Source organism: Rhinatrema bivittatum, chromosome 3 (assembly GCF_901001135.1).
Source record: "Rhinatrema bivittatum chromosome 3, aRhiBiv1.1, whole genome shotgun sequence".
Classification (NCBI taxonomy): Eukaryota; Metazoa; Chordata; class Amphibia; order Gymnophiona; family Rhinatrematidae; genus Rhinatrema; species Rhinatrema bivittatum.
In genome coordinates, this window is record NC_042617.1 from 356684430 (window position 1) to 356709295 (window position 24866).

A 24866-nucleotide genomic window follows, 5' to 3' on the forward strand; every position below is an offset into this window, starting at 1 on the left:
CCCAGATCATCTCCAGCATGACCCTTGAGCTGTCCATTATCTTGGTTTCCGCCCAGCGGCAGCATGCAACGGGTCACCCACTGTCGCACGGCAGCGGAAGATGACGTCCCGCGCCGCTCGCAACGGTCTTAACGGTAATGAAATAGAAAACTTTATTGCGATCCATTAACAAACCAGCTTATCACAACTGCTGTTAGCCGTGAACATCTCTCCTTTCTAAAGCCGTTCACAGTTTATTAACACACTGGTGAGCTTTTCCAGCATCATCAAATATTTGAATTCCGCCATGATCCCAGACACGGAGGCAGGCTGGGTAGTGCAGGCCGAATTTGATTTTCCACAGCACTAACACGGCACAAACAGAATTAAAATCTTTCCGCTGACACGTTAGCTGAATAATCTTGAAATAGCCGTAGAGAGGTGTCTATATATTTTGCCTCGTGCAGATGACGATACCTTTGCATCACTGCATGCTTGTGGGTGAAATTAAGTATTTTTGCCAGAGTGATCCGTGGCCTGCTTTCCCCTTCTCATTTAGCCCCAAGATGGTGCGCTCGCTGTATTTTCATAATGCCTCGTAGGTCTGGCATGTTTAAGGCCTCCGGTATCCATGCCTCTAAAACAATGGCTAGATTAGATTCCTCCACTTTCTCTGGTAGATCTTTCAGCCTAATATTCAGGGCAATACAGTAAAGTGCGGCTGCGGTTACCCTGTTTCTAACCCGCCTTTTACTCACAATTTGGCTGCGTTAGCCCAACCCGCGATTCGCTATCCCCTTTAACCCATTCTTACCGCCTCTTTAAATCAACGAGTAACCCCTTCCGCCCGCGGCATGTATATGAGATGTAAACGATCGGATTAGCTATTCCCCCCCATTCAGTAACGCGTGCCCCGACTATCGCCTTTTTAACCTGCAGTTTAGCCGCGCGTTTAACCTGCTAATTTACCGCCTACCCCTACCCCTGCATTAGAGGAAGGGGTAAGGTAGACGGCAAACTTTCCCCCAAAAGGAAACCTAAAAACTTAAAATCCCCTCCTCCCGAAGCGACTCGACATGTTACCAACTTACTTCTTGTTGCTTTTTCAGCCCTTTCAGCCTTCTCTGCCGTCCTCCGGAGGGGGCAGCCGGCGGCGAAAGCGGCTTCTAGCGGTCCCCGCGCAGGTCCCGGTTCTCCTGGCTCAGCCGCTCCAGCTGCACCTCCAGCTCCTCGATGCGCTGCCGTACTCCGCGGTGCGGTTCGGGCTCTCGGCTCCAATGGCTAGAGCCAGCGAAGCGCATGAAGTAATGGCGCGAGCGAAGCGAAGCGTTCTTTCATTGGCTTGAGCGCCCGTCAATTTGGGCGCTCAAGCCAATGAAAGTACGCTTCGCTTCGCTCGCGCCATTACTTCATGCGCTTCGCTGGCTCTAGCCATTGGAGCCGAGAGCCCGAACTGCGCCGCGGAGTACCTGCTGGAGCTGAACATCATCGAGAGCCAGCAGAAGTTATTGGAGACGCAGCGGCGGCGCATCGAGGAGCTGGAGGTGCAGCTGGAGCGGCTGAACCAGGAGAACTGGGACCTGCGCGGGGACCGTTGGAAGCCGCTTTCGCCGCCGGCTGCCCCCCCCCTCCGGAGGACGGCAGAGAAGGCTGAAAGGGCTGAAAAGCAACAAACAATAAGTTGGTACATGTCTAGTCGCTTCGGGAGGAGGGGATTTTAGGTTTTTAGGTTTTCTTTGGTTAAAGTTGGGATCCACTTCCTGGTGTCTGTCATTTCAAATGACATTTGAAATGACAGGTACCAGCGCACCCAGGATACTGTATAGGCGCTGTATTAAGCGCCTATACAGTAAAATGGGTTGCGCGGGCCTAACGCTTCACAGACGCTTCTTGGACGCGGCTTGCATTTGCAAGCTATTTAAATACAGTATCGAGCGGTAGGTGAGCCGGACTGTGCGTGCGGCAAACGCGGGTGCGCCCGGCACTAACGCAGCTCTTCCTACCGCTCCTTATTGTATCGGCCCGACTGTTTCTGCACGAGCGATTCTCTAAGTCGTCAATCTTTTCTGTTTGTGAGCAAATTTGTTTTTGCAGTCTGCTGATTCTACCTTCAAAAGTCAACGCCTCAACTTCTACCACAACGATTCTCCCCTCCACATTTTCCAAGCGGGAACCGCAGTCTGTCAGTATTGTCTTCAGATCTAGCTGTCTGTTCCAAGATAGCAGATAACTTAATAACTTAAAGCTGTTACGACCACAGTGGTTAAATCCGCAATCAAGTCACAAGAGAGGGCCGGATGTTGAGCACCCCGTGCAGCGGCGGCCATCTTTCCTCCTCCCTCACCAGGCTTTTCTTTATATTTTTTCACCCCTTTAAGGGGCATTATTCCAGGCAATTTTTGCATAAATCTGTCTATGGACATAAATGCTCTCATGGAAGAAGTAAGATTACTGTCACTTTGAAGGGGAGGCACCCAGAGCTCCGAGAAGTACGTCTTCCCAGGCTCACCACATCACTTGACTTCTGCCTCAAGATAATTAACTTTTTTTTTTTACTGACAACCTTAACTTTTCTCTCTTTTTTTTTTTTTAATAGACACACGTTTTACCGTGGCCCATTCTGTGTACTGCTGGGCTTGCCGTGCCGAGATTCGACTCTTTATGTGCTGAGACGGTAGTTCCCAGCAACCAGATGCGGCCTCACAGGCCTGAGCCCCTTTCTTCGGAGCACTGTACTGACATCAAATTGGTTTTTAAGGACCAGTCTTTTTTTTTTTTGTTGTTGTTGTTCCATTTTTCAAACTGTCGGTCGGTTACCCCAGGTGTCATAAAAGCAGGTATTCAGGAATGATTTGGCAAATAAGAAAATATTTCTGCCAGCCCGAAAAAATGGATATTGGGTGTGTGCAGGAGGAGGAGATAGTACAGGACACCCCATTAATGCCCTTTACTCCACCCACTCATCAACCCCTGATTGTGAGCTCTCTTGAGCAGGCGGTACCTGAATGTCATCTTCTCTGATGAGGCTGACCAGTTACAAAAGATGGAATATGAATCATAAATAAAGCATTACGGTTCCTGAGCCTTTTATTGCAGCATTTTACCTGGAATAATAAAGAACGTATTTTCATAAATTGGCAACTTTTGATGGCACTCCACAAGGAATGTGAGTGAATCAACCCTTACTCACATGCGCATGCGTGCGCACATGGACAGACAGACACGCTGACTGAAGTTTCTCATCAGTGATTCAGCCCATGTTTCACTGTATCGCAGGCAGAACACAAGTTTCACTGTATCATTGGTAACTCTCACCGTACACAGTAGCTTAGACCCACTGTCCATTCGTGCTTCCAAGTTTTTGACTACCACCAGGAGGAGTTTAAGTCTCTGCATGTCCAAGATGAAGCATTAGTGAACCACAGATTGGGGGGTTTGTTGATTCTTGACGTCTACTGGAGAACCCTTTACGTGTTTTCAGGCTTGCTGCTCTGCTGATGAGCGTGTGCTGCAAGATTGGACTTTCTGGACCGTGGCTTTCTTTGTTTTGCTGGGCACACTGCTGTAAAGTCCAAACACTGCTTTGATTTGCTGTTTGATTCTGAAAACTTTCCCTTTAACTTATCAGATTTGACTCCTGTATTTTGCTCTTGCTGGGACATTGACTCACTTCCTAAGCGAACCCTCTTTTACGGTACCAGAGAAACTGGGGTGCAGTTGCCACATCGGGCGTAAGCTGGGAGTGCTGCTGAGGGCGCTGTATCGGTCCTTGAGAAGCAGAGCCAAACAGTGATCTGGGACCTTGCCTAGTGATCGCCAAAGAGTAGCATTGAAGCTCTCAAGGAGGACATGTCCTGCTCTCTTAGGTGCAGAAATTTCCTGCAGAACTTGATATAGGAGGAAATCAGTAATGTTCTGGAGACCATTGCCCATGATGGATCTCCGAGGGGCAGGAGTAAAGATGGATAGTACTGAGCAATCAGCATATCACAATGCATCATGTTTTAGCAGCTTAATTTGGAAACTGATTTTCTATTTATGAATTACACCATAGTAGAGAAAGATTTTCTTTTGCATATATAGTAACATACTAATATGGTAGATGATGGCAGATAAAGACCAGTTGGCGCATCCAGTCTGCTCGGTTATTTTGGTCAACCCTGCTAAGGATGTTTCCCAGCTATCAATAAGCCTTTGAAGCTTGACTGCCTGTAGGATTTTGCTCCTTATTCAAGGTAGTGTTTGTTTTATTTTCCTGTGTAGAGCAGCATACAAATTCCCCTACTTAATCCAACACCCAGGCATCCACCCACCCTTGTTTCACACCTAGCTTTGCAGTAATCGAAGCAGCCACTAAAGCTAGTAAGGCTGTTACCTGAACATCCAGCTGCCTATATCCCTGTGGCTAGATGGTGCCTGGCCTTCAGCACCCTGCTGACGTTGACCCTGTTGGTTTCTGGGAGATTGTGGCTTGCTGGTTCCCAGCCAGCTCCCCCATGGCCTGTGGTGTTGCTAGCTCATATTTCTTTTAGCCAAGCCTTATTTTCTCCTTATCACTTCTCTCCTTGCCTTTACACTTGAGGGAGTGACGGGTGGGTTGTTTGCAATACTGTAGCTTCCTAACCCTGTCCCTTTCATTGTGTCTATCCCAAGCATGCTTGGATACTATCACAGTCATGGTTTCCACCAGCTCTGCTGGGAGGTTATTCCAGGCATCTCTTGGTAAAGGTCAGTTTGACTGTTGGCTGAATGTCCTGAAAATTATTTTTTGTAAAATGGTGTCTAAGGAATAAGTTTGGTGATATAATGAGGAAGAATTTTCAAAATAGAAATCTACAGAAGAATTATGGGGTGGCGGGGGCAGGAGGGAAGGAAGTCCTTTTCTAGTGAGCCTTTGTGGGCAGTGTGGACCTCAGGACAAAGTCTGGGAGCTGTGTGTTGGTCCAACCCCAGTGAGTTTCAGGCACAGCTTCAGTGACGATGCTCCCAAGAGGGGGAAATTCTGAGCAGTCAGTCTAGGTACTAAAATGTCAAAAAATGAGGAACTGATCCTCTTATAAAAATCAGTGATGTAGTTTCGTTTTATTAACAAGGAAACACTGTGCATGTATGCATGCGACTCAGAAATAGATTACATAAAACAACAACTGAAACGTTCCCCCTGGGTGCATATTAAAACGTTAAAATCTGGCGTTGCACACCCTTACTGCTGCTTCACACAGATGCCTGGAACTGACGCTACTGTGGCCTCTGAATGAAAGCACCAAAAAAAACCAAAACAGAGATGGACACTGGATTTTGTGTTCTGCTGGATGGATAGCAGCACACCAAAGACCCGGGTTTTTGCTTAACCCATTCTGGAACTTTCTGCCTGCAAGGCCATGCAAGGGGAATCTCTGGACAGACAGGCCCTTGCATTCAGTCTTGTGCCAAGGTTCCTTGGAACTTGGGATACAGGGCTCCAGGGGGCATGGCAGGAAGGGCATGGTGATGCCACCCTCTGGATGTATCACCGGTAGCAGGGTCGGGAGCATGTGGTTACAAGAAGCCAGCCCTGAGCAGCTGGTGGTGTGCTCCTGTCATTGGTGAGCGCAGTTCCCGGCAAGAGCACTGCACAGGGCAAGATGTATGCAAATGAATTGTCTGCAGCCCTCTCCCGCCAAGCGTGGAAGAAGAGTCAGGCTGATTTGAAAGTTGTTGAGTTGATTAATGGCCCTTCAAGCTAATCTGAGCTCTTCAGCTGACCATGGAAATCTTGCCACGGGGAGAGCATGTCTGCTTGCAAGCGATGCTTTGGAAGCTGGGATTGCGGGTTAAAGCTTTCAGATTCCCTGTGCAGTTGAAAGGATTTCCAGGCCCAACAGGTGCCTGGAAATCCTCCCCTTTTCTTTACTAATTTTCAAGAAGTACATGAGGTCTTTTTTTGGGAGGGGAGGCCATGCCAAACCTTGATTTTCTTGGGGGCACTGGGATAAGTCTACAGCTACCCCAGACCTAGGGAAATGAGCCAAGAGCAGAAGGAAGTTAGAATTTCGATGAACAACAGCCTCCCCTGATGGGACGGTCCCTATTCCCTGAGGGGCAGGGTCCCTTTTGTAAAAGATGCTCTTCGGGTCACACAGCGCCACAGCTGAGATGGTACTGTGTTAGGTCGTTGGGTGGGCTGCGAGGTACGGCACCAGGGGGTGCCTCTGGAGTTTGTGGGACATGAACTGAGCTCAGCCACTCTTGGAAAAATGGTGTGCACCCAAAGGGCTACAGGGATTCTTCTAGGAATCCTGTGTAGTTAATACTACAGCGGGCTGGCAGACCTAGGGCCAAGGTGCGAGATCACACACTGCTCCAGCAGTGCAACAGTAAAACATGTCTTCCCCATGGACTTGAGATGAGCTCACGGCCTGGAACTGCTCAGCCGTGAGGGAATGAATTCATGCTCCAGCAACATTAATAAGATAGAAAGAACACTTCCATCGAAAGAACACTTCCATCTTGGCAGGATGGGCTAAAACTGAACCATCTGATCCAAATTTCTGGGGTTGGTGGGTTTTTTTCCCCAGGTCTTTTCACGTTCTCTGTTGTTGGACGCCATGTGTGTTCCGGGCAGAAAACTTCACCTTTTGTGTGCTGAGCAGTGTTTCTAAAGTTCACACGATCAGCGGTAATAATCACACCATAGCACTTGCAGTGTTTTATTACCAAATCATTATTTCGGAGAATCTATAATAGCCTACTCTGCAATTCCTCTGAACGTCTGGAAGCAACCGTGTTAGCAAGAGGTTCACAAAGTACCTCCTGCTAATTGAGCCAGATTGGTTCTGGCCATCACTGATGTCAGCAGTCTGCTCCCATTGTGAATGAGGTCATTTAGGAGGATGCTGTTTTGCAACTGACTATTGCCGGGAGTTCAGAGGAATGGCAATAGAACACCTTCTAGAAATTCAGAAGCAACCACTTAGCAAATAATACTTTTAATTACCACGGGAATGCATATTAGTATTTGATTTGTGTACTTTTGAAAGACTGTGCTGTACATAATAGGCAGGACTTCCAATTACCTGGCTTTAGTAAACACACTTTGGAATTGTGTCCATGCTTTGTGAGACCAGAATAAGCTTCTAGGTCTGCACAGACTCATTGGACACAGTAGCTTTGTGCCCATCAGCCCCAAGATTTTTTTTTTCCTTTATTAGCTCTGTAGCTTTTTCCAACTCTGCTAGAACCAATGACGATTGTGGCTGCAGTGCCAGAGGCCTTTATCCATTCCCCCCACCCCCCCATTCCTTTGTAGCCTAACCATTGCACCCGACAAGCCTTTGCCAAGAGCCACAGACCACGACTCCCTCTGGAACACGATACGCTTGTGCCCTGAGCCTCACTAGTAGATGTTGCCATCAGGTAATGACTGGGACTTCCTTCCAGGAGCTGTGAGCGCCCCCTTCCGTAGCATCTGTTCAGTGGCCGTTGTCCTAAGGAGTTGAAGCTGAGTTTGGGAATGAAAGCCAGATCTCCGGTTTTGTAATTTCTTGCAGAGTAGCTTATGTGATGAATTCAGTTGAGGTGGCAAAAGATACAAAGTAACAGTGTTTCTCTCACAGGATGAAATCGCAAACACATGAGCGTCAAGCCATGACGACGCCCAGGTGCTTGCTTTCCGTGATCATTCCAGTCATAGGAAACCAGGCAGGGTGACGGTAATACGCATTTTTGTCTTTGGACACCATTGGGATAAAAAATAAAAATAAACATTAGAGGAGACATTTAACTTTCAGCTAATATGATTGCTTTAATGCCCAGATAGTTGTAAACTGTGGCCCGTGAGGTTGATGTCTGTTGAAGAAACAAACTGTTGCAGAGCTGGTGAGCCAGAGCAGAGTTAAGGGTATCATTCTTGGAAGTTTCATTTGTCCGATCCTGGAAGCTTTAGTTTTCTCCGTTACTGTCCTTCCAGCCTCTTAATTCTGAAGGCTATTGGAATCAAAAAGCTCCCAGATCCAAGATGACTAAAATCTTGTCAGTGTCCCTACCTCAGTGGTTTTAGCACATGAAATCCTAACAGAACGATAGAGCGATCCTTTCATTTGCTGGGGCATCCATTTGTTGCATTATAACAGTTCATTTTTAGAAGATGTGGGCTATAGGTTAAAGGCCTAATTTTAAAACGGCCACGCGCATAAAGATCGGCACTTACGCGCACAAGTGCCAGGCCCTGAAAAAGGGGCGGACCGGGGGGGCGTGGTCTGGGTGGGACGGAGGCCAGCCGGGACGGCGGCCATTAGCCGCTGTCCCAGGGAAGCACACACCAGCAGCCGAGTAAGGGTTTAGGGCAGGGGTCGGGAACCCATGGCTCGCGAGCCAGATATGGCTCTTTTGAGGGCTGCATCTGGCTCGCAGACAAGTGTCGCCACACTTCGCGGTTCCCCGCTGACCCAGCTGCTCCCCAGTCCTCCGCTGCCCGGGCTTAAAATGCTGTCAGCCCGGGCGGAACGCGGCGGGACAGCTGGAGTCAGCGGCACCGGCGTGCTCTCTTCTCCTCCTCCCCCCCCCCCGCGGCCCGGAAGAGGAAGTGGTGAGCATCGGGTGCCTGCGCGGAAGAAGAGACCACGCTAGTGTGGTCTCTTCTTCCCGCGCAGGCACCCGATGCTCTCCACTTCCTCTTCCGGGCCGGGGGGGGGGGGGGGGAGGAGGAGGAGAGAGCACGCCGGCAGCGGCACGACTGGAGTCAGCCGGGTGCCAGCGCTGGAGTCATCGGGTGCCTGCGCGGGAGTCTTCCCGCGCAGGCACCCGATGCTCACCACTTCCTCTTCCGGGCCGCGGGAAGAAGAGAGCACGCCGGTGCTGAGCGGCACCGGCGTGCTCTCTTCTTCCCGCGGCCCGGAAGAGGAAGTGGTGAGCATCGGGTGCCTGCGCGAGAAGAAGAGGCCATGCTTGTGGGAAGAAGACTGCAGCGCGGCTCGGAGGAAAATGAAGAGTTTCAACCGCGGCCGATGGGACTCCGCCTCCGCGAGGGCTGAAAATGAAGGAGGTTAGTGTTGGGAGGAGGCTGCTGCTGCCGCGAGTTCCTGGGGTGGGGGTGGGGGTGGGGGAGAGAGAGAGTGAATGAGCGAGCAAGCGTGTGTGTTTGAGATCCTGTGTGTGTGAGTGAGATTGCATGTATGTGAATGATTGAGAGCCTGTACATGTGAAAGAGAGTATGTCTGTGATTGAGAGCCTGCCTGTGAGAGAGAGAGCATGAATGTAAGTTTACCATTGGGAACCTGTATGTGTAAGTTTGTGATTGAAAACCTGTTTGTGTGAAAGAGTATGTGTGTATGATTGAGATCCTTTGTGTGTGAGAGAAATCATGTGTATGTATGATTAAGAGCCTGTGTGTATAAGTAAGAGAGAGATCATGTGTGTCTGTGTCTGATTGACAGCTGGTTTAGGTGATGGAGCATGTGAGTATGTGATTGAGAGCCTGTGTTTAAATGAGAGAGAGAGACCATGTGTGTCTGTGTGTGATTGAGAGCTGATTTAGGTGAGGGAGCATGTGAGTATGTGATTGAGAGCCTGTGTGTAAATGAGAGAAAGAGAGGACATGTTTGTAAGCATGTGAATGAGAGTCTGTGTGTGAGAGAAAAAGACAGCATGTATTTATGTGATTGAAAGCCTGTGTGTGTGTGTAAGCGTGAAAAGATAGACAGCATGTGTGTAAATGTGTAATTAAGAGCCTATATAAGTGAGTGAGAAAAAACATGTGTATATGTGAGTACTGAGAGCATGTGTGTATAGGTGTGTCATTGAGAGCCAGTGTGAGAGAGAGCGCTGGTATGTGACTGAGAGAGGAGAAAGTTCCAAGCAAACCACCCCACCTCCTGCTAATTCAGAACAATCTCAGGACACCTGGATATCAAACGTTCCCAGGTATGCAGAGCAAAAAAATTTTTGTATCCTTATTATTTTTCATTACTGGATCTTTGTGTCTGCTATTTTGAAATATTTTGTTGGTATCTGGAAATGTTTTATATGAGTTTTAATTATTGGATATTCCTCTCATCAGCTGTTTCGAAATATGGTCTTTTTGTTAGTACAGTTTTACTGCTGATGATTTTATATTTCTTGATTTGTTTTATAAGGATGGGTGATGTTTCTTTTTTCCTTTGTTACACTGCATACAGAGACTCTGGCTTGTTGCAGTTTCCAATTCAGTTTTTTCTGCATGCTTCTTGTTATGCGTTTTGGTCTCTTTATTCTATGTTAGGTGAGGGACAGCACGTGATTCAGGTGAGGTTTTCTGCTGGCGTGTTGTTTCTGTGTAGGACTCTATAGCAGCCTGACTTGGTCCGTTTTCCTAATAGGAGATGTATTGGTGTCTTAAGGCCTGGTGTAATATTTTCAGAGACTTATTGTACATTAAAAGTGGGATCTTACATAAAATGCACACATTTACTTGTATTTAGTTTTAAACATATTGTATGGCTCTCATGGAATTACATTTTAAAATATGTGGCGTTTATGGCTCTCTCAGCCAAAAAGGTTCCTGACCCCTGGTTTAGGGAGTGGGGAGAAGAGGGAAAGAGTTTAGGTAGGGGATAGGGAAGTTCCCTCCCAGTCCGTTCCTTAATTGGAGCGAACTGGGGGGGGGACGGGACTGGGGGAGGTTTGATTGCGTTGCTGCACTTAGTCAGCAAAATTTTGCCCCCCACACCGCCCACACATGTGCGCGCGGCCATTCAGTTTTATAACATGTGCGCGCCGGCACGCGCCTGTTATAAAAGCGGCACGTCCACATGCGCGCGCCGGGAACCGCGCGCACTTCTTTTGAAATCTACCCCTAAGGATATCTTAGCCCATCCACTCTGACCTGTTGTCCCTCTCTACTGTGGCATCGCAGACCCTACTCCTCTGGCCGTGCTTCTCTCTCTTTGACCTTACCACGTCCCTCGGTGCCTGTCCTATGCCTGCTTGAATTCTGGTACCGGTTTGCTAGCCATCGCCTCTGCTGGTAGTCTGTTCCAAGCTAACGCTAAGGTTTATTGGTAGGTGTTTAGCAAAATAAAAACTAGAATTAATGGTAGATATCACTTTAATAATGCAGAAGCTTAGTTTGGCCAGTCACTTGCCTTGCCTTGCCTGCCCAGCTTACTCAGATTTTACGTTGTCGTTAGGGCTCAGAACAGTGTAACAGTGGGCTCTGTGCACGCCTGAGATCATCTCTGCGCTATAGAGCAGGGAGGCCTGCTGGTATCTGGCAATCTGATTATGTGCTTAAAAGCAACAACATCTTATGCCGTCTCAAAATTAGAATTCTTAAATATCCTTCTCTGCTTTTAAACTATTTGTAATAATGTTATGGTATTAACATAATTGGTGCAATTAAAATAATGCTGTTATTGTTCACTGAAAAATGCAGTGGAATCGGGTGAACTAGAGTCTTAGAGGGCTGTGATACCTTTTAAAGGATCAACATCAAAAGCTAGACAGGTTCCTTCTTCAGATGAGAAGAGGGGGTAGTGGAAAGATCTGATTCTGGAATCTGCGCACGGTGAAAGCCTTCGCGTCCTTGGAGGACGGCGCGAAGGAACGGTTCGCGGGGTTGAGCTGGCTGGGCCGTTCCAAAGAGTGTCGGGCACTCTTTCCCCCACGGTGATTTCAGGTGGCACGGCCTTTCGATCTGCCTCCACCGAGCACCGTTTTTACTGCTAGAGCGCCAGCAGTGTACGCGGTTTTCCAGAAGAGGAGGAAGACAAGTTAGTCGCGTTAGGTTAAAAACAAACACCACAAAAGAAACAGGTATTCTCCCAGAGAGCTCACTCCGTGTGCTGAAAAGAAAGAGAATATAAATGGGGAAAGGGGGTGGAAGCTGGAGATGCCTGAGGTAGGGAAGCAGCTTGCAGAGTTAAAAAGAGCCCGGGGCTGCAGGTTCTGGTAGAGAGGTTCATGGAACCTCTCTACCAGAATATGCTGGATTTACAGTAAGCCCAAAGCGATGTAAAGCAGTTCTTATAATACCGTACAGTAAATACAGATGTATATTTTATTTTTATTTATTTAGCATTCGTTTATATACCGAGGTATAGCAGACATTGCCTTCACTCCGGTTTACGTTATAACAAACCAGTTACATTTAAAATCCATAACAGTATAACAGAAAACTGAATCAAAACAATAGCTTAATATCAGTCAATAAATACATTATACATTAGATATATGTCTGTAAAAAAAAAAAAATGTAAATACGAAAAACAAACCCCAAATCCTGGCTTTAAAGCCTACGTAAAATAGCCAGCAAGACAGACTGGAATAATAAATAAACATCCTCCTAACCAATACAGACTGGTACTTCCCGGTTGGAGACCAGCAGTTTGTCGCATTGTTTACTTGTTTATTTCTATTAAAAAAAAAAAAAGATTTGTACCCTGCGTCACCATCACATCTAGGCAGGTACGAGGCCTAAAGCATATTTTCAGCTTGAAATGCTTTGAGAAATAATGTGCCTGGGATTCTCCCATCAACCTTCTCTCCTCATTTACAGTTTCTCTGGAGGAAATGCCTCTCCCTCCTGTTGAATTCTGCTTCTGTTTATTGTAGGTGCTGTAAAGTTAACGAACCTGGACCTCTTCACCAAGTCTTCCTTGAGCCCATAATGACTTCCAGATGGGGACCTGATCAGCATGAGGACCTGTTACATGAATAGTATTGCTTTGGTTGCTGGAAAATGTATGTTAATAGAGAGAGACATCATTTAAAGGTACCATTTATCTTTATTTTGCTGGATATTCCCTGCTGTGTTATTGCGTTCGTCTGGATTTCACACTGTCTTGCAAATCTTCCAGTGTGTCTCTGCTGCGTTTTTTTTTCTCATTTTTCACTCTACAGGTTAAATTTTGATGGGTAATGGCCAAAGATATTCTAAGTGGGGAAAATAGGACCTCTTTTTCACTGGTAATTCATTGTCAGCTTGTCTTCATGTTTTTAAAGGAGCATGCAGCAGTTGCTAGAAAGTCACTGCTCTCCATCTTCACAGCAAAAACCTCTGAAGCTACTGTAAATGTCAATTGCGACTGAATGAGCCTGAGTCTTGCACCGAGATTTTGCAAATGGCTTCCTTTTTGTGTCCCTTAGGTAGGAAGCTACAAGAAGTATATATAGCCTTGTAAACTCTTAAGAGTTAAGCGCTGGTTGGTGTTTAGCATCCTTTATCAAGTCAAAGATGGAATCCCTTGCTCTGAGATTGGCTGCTAAAAGTTTTGGCTGGAGCAGGTATCTGAGTGGAATGGATCCAAGTACCGTAAATTGTCTTCTTTTTTTCTTTTTTGTCGAGTTAGAATAGCTTTCTAATTGCAATAAGGTACTAGAGGGTGTGCGCTGTATTGGGCTATGGCATTTTTGGAGTGCTTGAAAGCACAAGGTTGAGCAGTGCTCTCGGGTTGGTGCTGTGTCCATCAGCAGTGTATCCCTGTCGGTGTTTCTTGCTACACTATAATATGTGTGGGTGACACTGAGAAGGATGGGATTGGGAGTTCCACGTTTTGATTGGTTGTCACCAATTGACGTCACCGGAAGGAATTTTTACATTTTTTTTTTTTGCTTGGAGAAGTGTGAGAAGGCAGAGAGCCTCGCTACTGCATTGTGATGTTAAAAAAAAACAAAGCACATACAAATAAGGGACGATTTTTAGAATAGATGCTGGTTCCAGAATTACAGCCTCCTGCGGGAAGTGATCATTGTCAAGCTACTGTCATATTCCTTAAAAAAATAAATTTATGAAGCGGTAGGTGTGTTTGTAAACTGGGAATGTAATATCTTTACTCTGATTGGCCAAGTATAGCGTTTTTAACCAGTTTTGAATGTTGCTTTGGAAAGGTGCTAACCTGGGAAAGTGATATAAAAATGTTTCAAATAAATAAAAATAAACTAGCTACAGAATTGCTGGGGGGGGGGGGGGGTTTCTTCCTAAAATTTTATATAATTTGTACAGTTTGGTGATTTATTGGTAACAGCATTAATGGCCAGGCAGGCAATTTCCAGTTTGTGAACGCCAGAGCTGGCTTCGTTCCTTCCACCGAACATTAATAACTGGTCATCATGAGACGAACGAGTCAGAGAATGATCCGGGCCCTGTCTCAAGGTGTCCTTTCTAAACAGATTTAACTGAGGCAGGCGACCTGTTGGGCACCCAGGTAAAGGGGGCTGTCTGGAAAGTACCCACCCGTGACCCAAGGAAAAGCATGTGCCTGGGGAATGTTTTGTGGGCATGGTTAGGGAGTGGCGAGCGTTCTGTTTGCCAGATAGAATTTAGCCTGCATCAAGAGTAGGTGGGAAAATCCAGAGACCCAGAGGTACTCCTGGGCAATTTTCAAAGTTATGCCTGGACTTTCCCTATGAAAACGTGTACATGGTCTGCGGATGCAAAGTACGGTATGGATTTTGCATTCTGATTGGGCCGTTTTGGAAGGTGTCCTCTTTTAAAAATGCAAGCAATACTCCGTTAAGGAGTTACCGTTACCTGTCAGTGAGTGTTGTGGGGGTAATTTTAAAATAGCCTTCCCAATTTATGAGGCAAATATTTAAGCTAAGTGCAGACTTGTGTGCAGAAGTGTGCATTGAAAATTATCCCAGCAGATTTACCCATATGCTTGTGGTGATTTTGTGCCAGGTCAGGCTGGATCAGATTGCAGAGGCCGCTGGGAAAGTTGCAGCCAGGAAGCAGCGATGCCTGGCCCTGCGAGGTTCAAAAACTGCTCATGGCACTGGGATGGAGTGGCTGGCAGAGCAGATACCCGCCACCTGCACCGGACCACACTGTGGCAGCTGAGGGAGCTCATCCTGCCAGCATCGGAAGACAGGAGACGCCACCACCCAACCGACCCCTGCAGGAAGATGGGGGGGGGGAGATGAGAAAGAAAGTCTGAGCTGGTGGGAAGGTTGGGGATGGCAGAGAGGATCACCACAGGGACCTCCTCAACCCCACCCAATTCCCAACCTAGTACACATTTTTTATTTGTTTTACAAAACTACCCCTGCCATACACAATGATACCTGTCGTTATGTGTGCAGAAAATTTGACGCACGTATTTTGAAAATCCCAAAACCTGCATGTAAGTCCAGACCCCTCCCCACTTCTGCCCCGGGAATGCCTCCACTCAGTCTGGTAAATGTACATGCAAACAGCCCAAGTTTATCCGCAAATCAGATTTTCTGCAGGTTTTACCCAGGAAAAGGCCTTTGAAAAATACTTCCCTGTTTTCTTGTGGTCTTTTTTTTTTTATAATGATCTTCAACCAGCAGACGGAGAGTTGCACCAGGTGCAGTTGTTTCTCAGTTATAAGTGGTCTTTTACAGCATTTATTTTATTTTACTGAATTCAGGTTGGAATGTCAGGTGAACGTTTTTTTTTTTAAACAAATAAATGCAACTTCCTGTCTTTGCAAGATTGCAGTCTTCCCCTGGCTTGTGATCTCACATGCCAGCATGCAGCCACAACTACCAAAAGCAAAAAAACAAAAAAAAAAAACCCAGCTCTTAATGTAGGACTCTAAGCGTTGTCAGTTTTCAGACTTTAGGTTAGGACTTCCCAAAGCTGTCCTGCTGAGCCCACAGCCAATCAAGTTTTCAGACCAGTCACAATAAATATATACGAGTTGGAGACATAATCTATGCAAGTTAATCTTATGCATATTCAGTGTGACCACCTGAAAGCCCAACTGCCCGTTTGGTCACCAGGAAAGGTTTAGGAGGTCCTTGGTTTAGGTGCCTAACTTTGCGAGTTATTATTAAGAACATAAGAACATGCCATACTGGGTCAGACCAAGGGTCCATCAAGCCCAGCATCCTGTTTCCAACAGTGGCCAATCCAGGCCACAAGAACCTGGCAAGTACCCAAAAACTAAGTCTATTCCATGTTACCATTGCTAATGGCAGTGGCTATTCTCTAAGCGGCGGATTTTCAGAGCCCTGCTCGCGTAAATCCGCCCAAAACCGGGCGGATTTACGCGAGCAGGGCCCTGCGCGCCGGGAAGCCTATTTTACATAGGCCTCCCGGCGCGCGCAGAGCCCCGGGACTCGCGTAAGTCCCGGGGTTCTCCGAGGGGGGGCGTGTCGGGGGCGTGTCGGGGGGCGGGCCCGGTCGTCGCGGCGTTTCGGGGGCGTGTCGGCAGCGTTTTGGGGGCGGGTATGGGGGGCGTGGCTACGGCCCGGGGCGTGGCTGCGCCCTCCGTACCCGCCCCCAGGTCGCGGCCCGGCGCGCAGGAGGCCCGCTGGCGCGCGGGGATTTACGCCTCCCTCTGGGAGGCGTAAATCCCCCGACAAAGGTAAGGGGGGGGTTTAGACAGGGCCGGGCGGGTGGGTTAGGTAGGGGAAGGGAGGGGAAGGTGAGGGGAGGGCAAAGGAAAGTTCCCTCCGAGGCCGCTCCGATTTCGGAGCGGCCTTGGAGGGAACGGGGTAGGCTGCGCTGCTCGGCACGCGCCGGCTATACGAAATCGATAGCCTTGCGCGCGCCGATCCAGGATTTTAGCGGATACGCGCGGCTCCGCGCGTATCTACTAAAATCCAGCGTACTTTTGTTTGCGCCTGGAGCGCAAACAAAAGTAGGCTATTCGCGCTCGTTTTAAAATCCGCCCCTAAGTGAACTTAATAGCAGGTAATGGACTTCTCCTCCAAGAACTTATCCAATCCTTTTTTAAACACAGCTATACTAACTGCACTAACCACATCCTCCGGCAACAAATTCCAGAGTTTAATTGTGCGTTGAGTGAAAAAGAACTTTCTCCGATTAGTTTTAAATGTGCCCCATGCTAACTTCATGGAGTGCCCCCTAGTCCTTCTACTATCCGAAAGAGTAAATAACCGATTCACATCTACCCGTTCTAGACCTCTCATGATTTTAAACACCTCTATCATATCCCCCCTCAGTCGTCTCTTCTCCAAGCTGAAAAGTCCTAACCTCTTTAGTCTTTCCTCATAGGGGAGTTGTTCCATTCCCCTTATCATTTTGGTAGCCCTTCTCTGTACCTTCTCCATCGCAATTATATCTTTTTTGAGATGCGGCGACCAGAATTGTACACAATATTCAAGGTGCGGTCTCACCATGGAGCGATACAGAGGCATTATGAGATTTTCCGTTTTATTCACCATTCCCTTTCTAATAATTCCCAACATTCTGTTTGCTTTTTTGACTGCCGCAGCACACTGAACCGATGATTTCAATGTGTTATCCACTATGACGCCTAGATCTCTTTCTTGGGTTGTAGCACCTAATATGGAACCTAACATTGTGTAATTATAGCATGGGTTATTTTTCCCTGTATGTAATATCACCTTGCACTTATCCACATTAAATTTCATCTGCCATTTCGATGCCCAATTTTCCAGTCTCACGAGGTCTTCCTGCAATTTATCACAATCTGCTTGTGATTTAACTACTCTGAACAATTTTGTATCATCTGCAAATTTGATTACCTCATTCGTCGTATTTCTTTCCAGATCGTTTATAAATATATTGAAAGTATGGGTCCCAAAACAGGGAAATTGTTATTATTTCACTTGATGTACCACCTAATCATAATAACATAGTATTGTTGGCAGAAAAAGACCAAATGGTCCATCCAGTCTGCCCAGCAAGCTTCCCATGGCCGCAACTGCTGCTCCGGGCAGGTTACCCCCATGCCTTAAGTTAAGGATAGTATTACTTACAAGAAAAAACAAGCAACTTTTAAACCCATAACAAAATTACTGCAACATTTTTACGTGGTAGGAAGCCTTGCTGATAATTCAGATAATGCTGCTGGAACGTTCTTTGCTTTTGGACTTGGCCATAGAAGCTTTATCCCCAGTGTCTGCGTATCAGTGCACCAGACCGTGAAAGTCGGAGCCTAGCGTTGGCTGCCTACAGAATCCAATACCCTTTTCTCACTGCTCCGCCTTCAAAGCAGAGAGCAATGTTGCAGTTGTGTCAAAATCATCAAGGCTAATTGGTTAAGGGTAGTAATTCCCCCCCCCCCCCCCCACACCATGCCTTCTAGTTAATGGTACTAACCCGCCGCTCCGTGCAGGTTACCCTCATGCACACTTTTCTTCATTATCATCCTCAAGCCTTTAGGGATCCATGCCCTTTTGAATACTCTGTGGATCCCTAAAGGCTTGAGGATGATAATGGATCCTAGACAGTCCCTTGACAGTGAACAATTTAAAATGCACAATAATGAAACTTGCCATCTATCCAGCTAGCTATTTCTTTTTTTCTTTAACTTTATAACTTGCCCCTCCCAAAGGCCCAAGGTGAGGGTGCATAATAAAATATACTCTGATAACCAATAGGTCCAAAAGACATAAAACAAAACTGTTGATTCCTTAATATCAATACAACACAATCAACTTAAAGGAATATCAACATACAACTGCATCAACATGCAGCCGCAATAGTAGGTAGAACATTTCTCATAAACCAGTCATAACCCATACTATTCCTAGCTTACAGAGAGCCAGCAAAGAGAACAAGTCAGTTTAACAATTTACATTCACTGTGATAAATATAGATCATACTCAGTTAGAAGGCAGCAGAAAATAGCAAAGCTTTAACAAGCTTCCTGAAGGGTAAATAATCTTTCCTGACTCGCAGTTCTCTGAGATGGCAGCTCCACAACGATGGGCCAGCAGAAGAAATTGCCCTCTTACATTAATCTGTGGATTTAATGTCCTTAACTGGCAGGGCTATCAACAGAACATCCTGAGAAGATAGATTAGTTGAAATTTTATTTAAAGTTAGCCATAATATAGATTGCTTTCTTGCTGACATTAATTCTTTTGCATTTCTCTGTTGCATGGTTTGAAATCTCTCTCTATTTTTCCAAACTGTAAATATTGCTATCTGTATTAATTAACTGTGTTTGTTAATTTAAAAAAGCCTGGTGTCTACAAGAGTTGTTGTTCTCTCCCACCCTGCCCCACAACCACACACCTCTAGGGTGTTTTCTTTTTAAATAGTTCTTCCAAGTGAATAACGTTTAATTTCTTAGCGTCCAGTCAGATGAATCCAGAACAAGTGGGTTATGCACTTCTATCAGGAGATGGAGACAGAGCAAACTGACGTCACAGTTTATACACCCCTGCAGTGATATCAGCCTGCCAGTATTCTACGTCTCCAGCAGTTGGTGGACATGCATCTCTCCACTTGGAGAATTAAGGAGAAAATAAAGGAGAATTAAGGATAAAATTCGCCCTGCTCTTCCTCGGTGATACCAAAAGGTCCCTCCCACAGTTGAGAATTCCTGAGGTGATTTCTGTAGTCCCTCAGATGAGTGCCTTGGTCTGGTAGCTGGTTTTTCAGCTGGCATGGACTTAGCTGCTTAAGCAGCTGAAAGGTGGAGACAGTGTATGCCCTCTTCCCCCGCAGCTAGAGACTGTTTCTGTACTCAGCCAGGTAAGGCTGAGCTCCATTAAGTTTAAAAAATATATATATACATATATTTACAGAGATGTGAAAGGAGGCTTTTGTAGTGTAGGGCTTCCTCCTTTTTTTTTTCCAGTCTCTGTGCTTGGCGCACCATTCCAACATTTGTCCCACTCCGTGGGAGGTTGAGGGATGTTGGGCAGCCTGGCAGGTTGAGCAGCCTCTGTAGGCTAGGCCCCACTCTGTGGCTTTTTCACTGCGCACCGTGTGGTAGGTCCCAATGGCATTTTGTGCGCTTTCTTAGGCTGCCCTCTACAGGTTTGTCAGTCTGGTGTTTCCGTCTAGCTGTGCATCCAGATTCTGTGTCAAGTTTTTAGCCGCCTAGTCAGGCCTTGTATTATGTGCGTCTGAGTTAAGCAGCGCCTTAAGTGACCGCACACTTACCTGTGCGCACAGATAGTTCAGCTTAATGTTCTCTAAAGAAGACCCTGAAGAAGGACTGTTGCTGTTAATTAAGACCATAGATGGGGGATGAGGAAAACAAAGCTCTGTTTACAGAACAGAATGTATGGGAAGAACTAGGCAAAATGAAAGTGGACAAAGCCATGGGGCTGGATGAGGTTCATACCAGGATACTGAGATGTGCTGGCGGGTCTGCTGAAAGACCTGTTCAATAGATCCCTAGAAACGGGAGTCATGCCGCATGATTGGAGAAGAGTGGAAGCAGTGAGGAGGCTAGAAACTATAGGCTGGTTAGCCTTACCACTGTGGTGAGAAATTAATGGAGATGCTGCTGAAGGAAAGGTTAGTGAACTATCTACAATCAGGACCCGAGGCAGCATGGATTCACCAAGGAAAGTTCCTGTCAGAAAAATGTGATTGATTTTTTTGATTGGGTGACTAGAGAATTGGATCAAGGAAGAGTACTCAGTATGATCTACTTGGATTTCAGCAAAGTTTTTGATATGGTCCCACATAGGAGGCTTGTGAATAAAATGAAAAGCATGGGGATGAGTGTTTAGTTGGTGGCTTGGATTACAGACTGTTGACCAATAGGAAACAGCATGGAATGGTAAATGGAACCTACTCTGAAGAGAGAATGGTGTTAAGTGGAGTGCCACAGGGATTGGTATTGGGACTGATTCTGTTCAATATCTTTGTGAGTGATATTGCGGAAGGGATAGAAGGTAAAGTTTGTCTATTTGCAGGTGATACTAAGATCTGGACATACTTGAAGGAGTAGAGAGAATGAAAAGTGATTTAAGAAAGCTTGAAGAATGGTTAAAGATTTGGCATTTGGGATTCAGTGCCAAGAAGTGCAGAGTCATGCATTTGGGATACAGTAATACAAAAGAGATGTATGTGAAGGGGGATGAAAGACTGATGTAAACAGACCAAGAGAGGGATCTTGGGGTGACAGTGTCTGGCGATCTGAAGATGGTGAAGCAATGTGACAAGATGATAGCTAAAGCCAGAAGAATGATGGGCTGCACAGAGAGAGGAATAAACTGTAATAAAAAGAAGGTGATAATGTGCTTGTACAGGTCCTTGGTGAGGCCTCACCTGGAGTACTGTGTCAGTTCTGGAGCCTGTATCTCAAAAAGGATAGAGGCAAGATGGCAGCAGAACAGAGAAGGGTGATCAAAATGATATGGAGGGCAGTAATGGAAGACTTATGAGGAGAGGCTTAAGGTTCTAATTATATATACTCTGGAGGAGAGGAGGTACAGGGGAGATATGATACAGACCTTCAGATACCTGAAAGGTTTTAATGATGTACAAACTTCAAACTTTTTCTGTTGGAAAGGAAACAGTAAAACTAGGGGTCATGAAATGAAACTCCAGAGGGATAACTCAGAACCAATGTCAGGAACTATTTCTTAATGGAGAGAGTGGCGGATGCCTAGAATGTCCTTCCGGAAGAGGTGGTGAAGACAAAAAGAGTCAAAAGAATTCAAAGTGGCATGGGATAAACACTGGGGATCCCTAATGACTAGATAATGGAAATAAAAAAAGGGTGCATGGGGGAAACTTGCTGGTATGGCAATTATTGCTCTTTTGATGCAACTGCAACATTGCTTTCCACTTCAACGGCAGGGGAAAGGGGAATTGGATTTATTTATTTAAAACATTTATTACCCACCCTTCCTACGTTTATGGTGGGGTACAATAAGTACATACATAATTCATAATATGTAAATAGGACATAAAATAAAATTCAATGATAAAACCATAATAAAATAAGATAAAATCTATAGTAAAGAAAGCAAAAACCTGTCCAAGTATATAACTTAGGGGAGGCCTGTGGCAATTATGTCTTTGCTGCCTGATTTGGGAAGGCTTTCTTAAACAGAAATGTTTTTAAAGATTTCCTGAAGAATGATTTTTCAGTGAGATGTTTTAAATCATTTGTAAGGTTGTTCCATAAAAGTGGACCTGCAGAGGAAAATGTGTGTTCTCGGCTTTCTTCCAAATGGATTACTCTAGGAATAGGAGAAGGAACATCAAGAATAGGAGAAGGAACATCAAGAAGTGATTGGAGAGGGAACAAATAGGAGAAGGAACATCAAGAAGTGATTGAGATGAAGATCTTAACGATCTAATTGGAATATAAATTTTGAGAATAAATGTGATCCAGAAAGAGTGACTAATATAGATACCAGAATGTATAATTGTAGCCAAATTTATATGATATAGAGAGCCAATGAAGAGATTCAAGTACAGGGGTAATATGTTCACAGATTGGTGTTCCTGTCAACAGACTAGGAGCTGAATTCTGAATAATCTGTAATGGCCAGGTGGTATGGGCAGGGTGTCCGATTAAGAGCTAGTTACAATGTACAGTGGTAGATAATAGAAGAGATTGTAAAACAGAGTGGAAATCAGTTGAGGTAAGAAGGGGTTTTAGGTGTTGGAGAAGCCCAAGCTTGTGAAACGAAGATTGTGTAAGAGAATTAACATATCATGCATTGACAAGGCAGGGTCAATAAAGATTCCAGGATTACGAACTTGCTGGGTAAGTTGGATCGTTTGACTATTAAATTGAAAACTTTTGGGTATATTTTGGTTTGGAAAATGGAATAAGATTATAATCTCAGTTTTAGAAATATTAAGTGCCAGCTTATTATGGCATAGCCATCCTTGAATAGTTGATAGACAGGTGCGAAGAAAAGATTTTGTTTGTGCCCAAGTTTTTTAAGGGGAAAGAAGAATTGTATATCGTCAGCATAGCAACAACCAATGAGGGATCATACTTTTATGTTCTGGGGAACTGATAAGCATGGGGGTAACCTGCATGAAACAGCAATTACTACCCTTAACAGAAGGCATGGAATTGCTACCCTTCACCAATATGCTTTTGATGCTTTTGACGCAACTGCAACATCACTTTTCACTTTGATGGTGGGGGGAAAGAGGAATTGGATTCAGACAACAACCAACATGGGCCCTGACTTCTACGGTCTGGGGGACTGATATGCAGACATAAGGGAAAAAGTACAAGACTGCTTCTATGGCTAAGTCCATAAGCAAAGCACATCAAGCAGCACTGTAGGAATTTTCAAGAAGGCACATCACCCAGTAAAAGTACTGGTAGCAGTAAATTTTTTATGGATTATCATAAGGCTTGCAATAACTGCATGGAGCAGCAGTTGCTACCATTAACTGGTCAGAATTCAAATGTGCAAAAGGTTGCATTACCAGGAAATAGAGCAGTGTGGTTGCAATAAGTGAATCATAAAAGGCATTCCAATGATAAGAGTGAAGGGGAAGAGGTGAGGGAGGTTTGATGGGTGATCAGAAAGTGATAGGCAATATAATTTTATTATTCATAGTTGGGCGGATTTTAAAAGCCCTGCTCGCGTAAATCTGCCCGGATTTACGTGAGCAGGGCCTTGCGCGCCGGCGCGCCTATTTTCCATTGGCCGCCGGCGCGCGCAGAGCCCCGGGACGTGCGTAGGTCCCGGGGTTTTTCGAAGGGGGCGTGTCGGCGGAGCGGGACCGGATGATGCGGCGTTTCGGGGGCGGGGCGGGAGGTTTTGGGGGCGGGACCGGGGCGTGGCGCTGGCCCGGGGGGTGTGGTCCAGGCCTCCGGGTCGGAAGACGACGCGCCAGCAGTCCGCTGGCGCGCGTAGATTTACATCTGTTTCTCGCAGGCGTAAATCTAGGGACAAAGGTAAGGGGGGGTTTAGATAGGGCCAGGGGGGTGGGTTAGGTAGAGGAAGGGAGGGGAAGGTGAGGGGAGGGCAAAAGAGAGTTCCCTCCGAGGGCGCTCCGATTTCGGAGCGGCCTCGGAGGGAACGGAGGCAGGCTGCGCGGCTCGGCGCGCGCAGGCTGCCCAAAATCGGCAGCCTTGCGCGCGCCGATCCAGGATTTTAGAGGATACGCGCGGCTATGCGCGTATCTTATAAAATCCAGCGTACTTTTGTTTGCGCCTGCTGCGCAAACAAAAGTACGCGATCGCGCTTTTTTTTTAAATCTACCCCAATATGTTAGGAAACTAGGTCTTTATGCAGTCCTGTTTTGTCAGTTCCAAAGCAGCCGGTCATTTTTATTTCAAAAGTCTTGCATTTCTGGATTAAGTTTTCCTTTGATTAGCCTTATCATAAGGCGATTGATACAGTAGCCTGGTTCCGAAAAGTACTCCCCCCACGAAGGGGGGGGAGTACTTTGATCTTGTATCGGTGTGAATTGACTCTTGCCTTTAACATTTGGCTTGTCTCACTATTGTAACATGCTTCTTCACATTTTCTGCCCTCGATATATACATTAGAGGAGGAGCATGAATAGGATCCCTTTCCATCCTATCATTGGAATGCCTTTTATAATTCAGATATTGAAACCAAACTACTTTATATTTCCTGGTAATGTCATCTTTTGCTCATTTGAATTGGTGAGGAGGAGGAACCTAGTAGTTAGCAATAATCTACGAACCAGGGAAGCCAGGGTTCCAATCCCACTGCTGCTTATTATGACCTTGGGCAACTCACTTCATCCTCCATTCCCTTAAGTACAAACTTAGGGCCTGATTCACCAATGCGTTTCTCTCATTCAGTGTCTATGGGAACAAGCCTTGATGAATCAGGCCCAGAGATTGTGAGCCCCCTGGAGACAAGGAAATACTTGCATTACTTGAATGTAGTGTTTTAAATTGGCTGAAAGACGGAATATAAATCAAAATAAATGAATTCTGGCCTGAAGAAGAGAATATTAACTCTCGAAAATGAATCAAGAAATGTATTGTTAGACTAATTGATGACTCAACCGAATAACGGTATATAAAACTAAACAAACAAATAAATAAATAAATAAATAAATAAATAATTAAAATGTATCTATATATATCTATATAAATATATCTATTTCTATATCTATCTATATATCTCTCTTTATATATTTATCTATCTATCTATATATATATATATATTATTTAACCTTTATTCTTGTGCATTCAAATGGACTAACATGGCATCCAAACAGCTTTATCCAGGGTAATATGATCACAGAAACTTAAATTCTGATG

The 24866-nt window shown here is 45.7% G+C and overlaps 1 protein-coding gene across 1 annotated transcript in view; it reads left to right on the top strand.

Moving 5' to 3' along the window:
• BACH2 (BTB domain and CNC homolog 2) overlaps positions 1-24866 on the top strand; it is a 439685-nt gene that overhangs the window by 182095 nt on the left and 232724 nt on the right. The window contains exon 2 of the mRNA XM_029595411.1: positions 12547-12706. Within this exon, the coding sequence (XP_029451271.1) occupies positions 12674-12706 (33 nt within the window). The 5' untranslated portion in view covers positions 12547-12673. The remainder of the gene's footprint in view (positions 1-12546; positions 12707-24866) is intronic.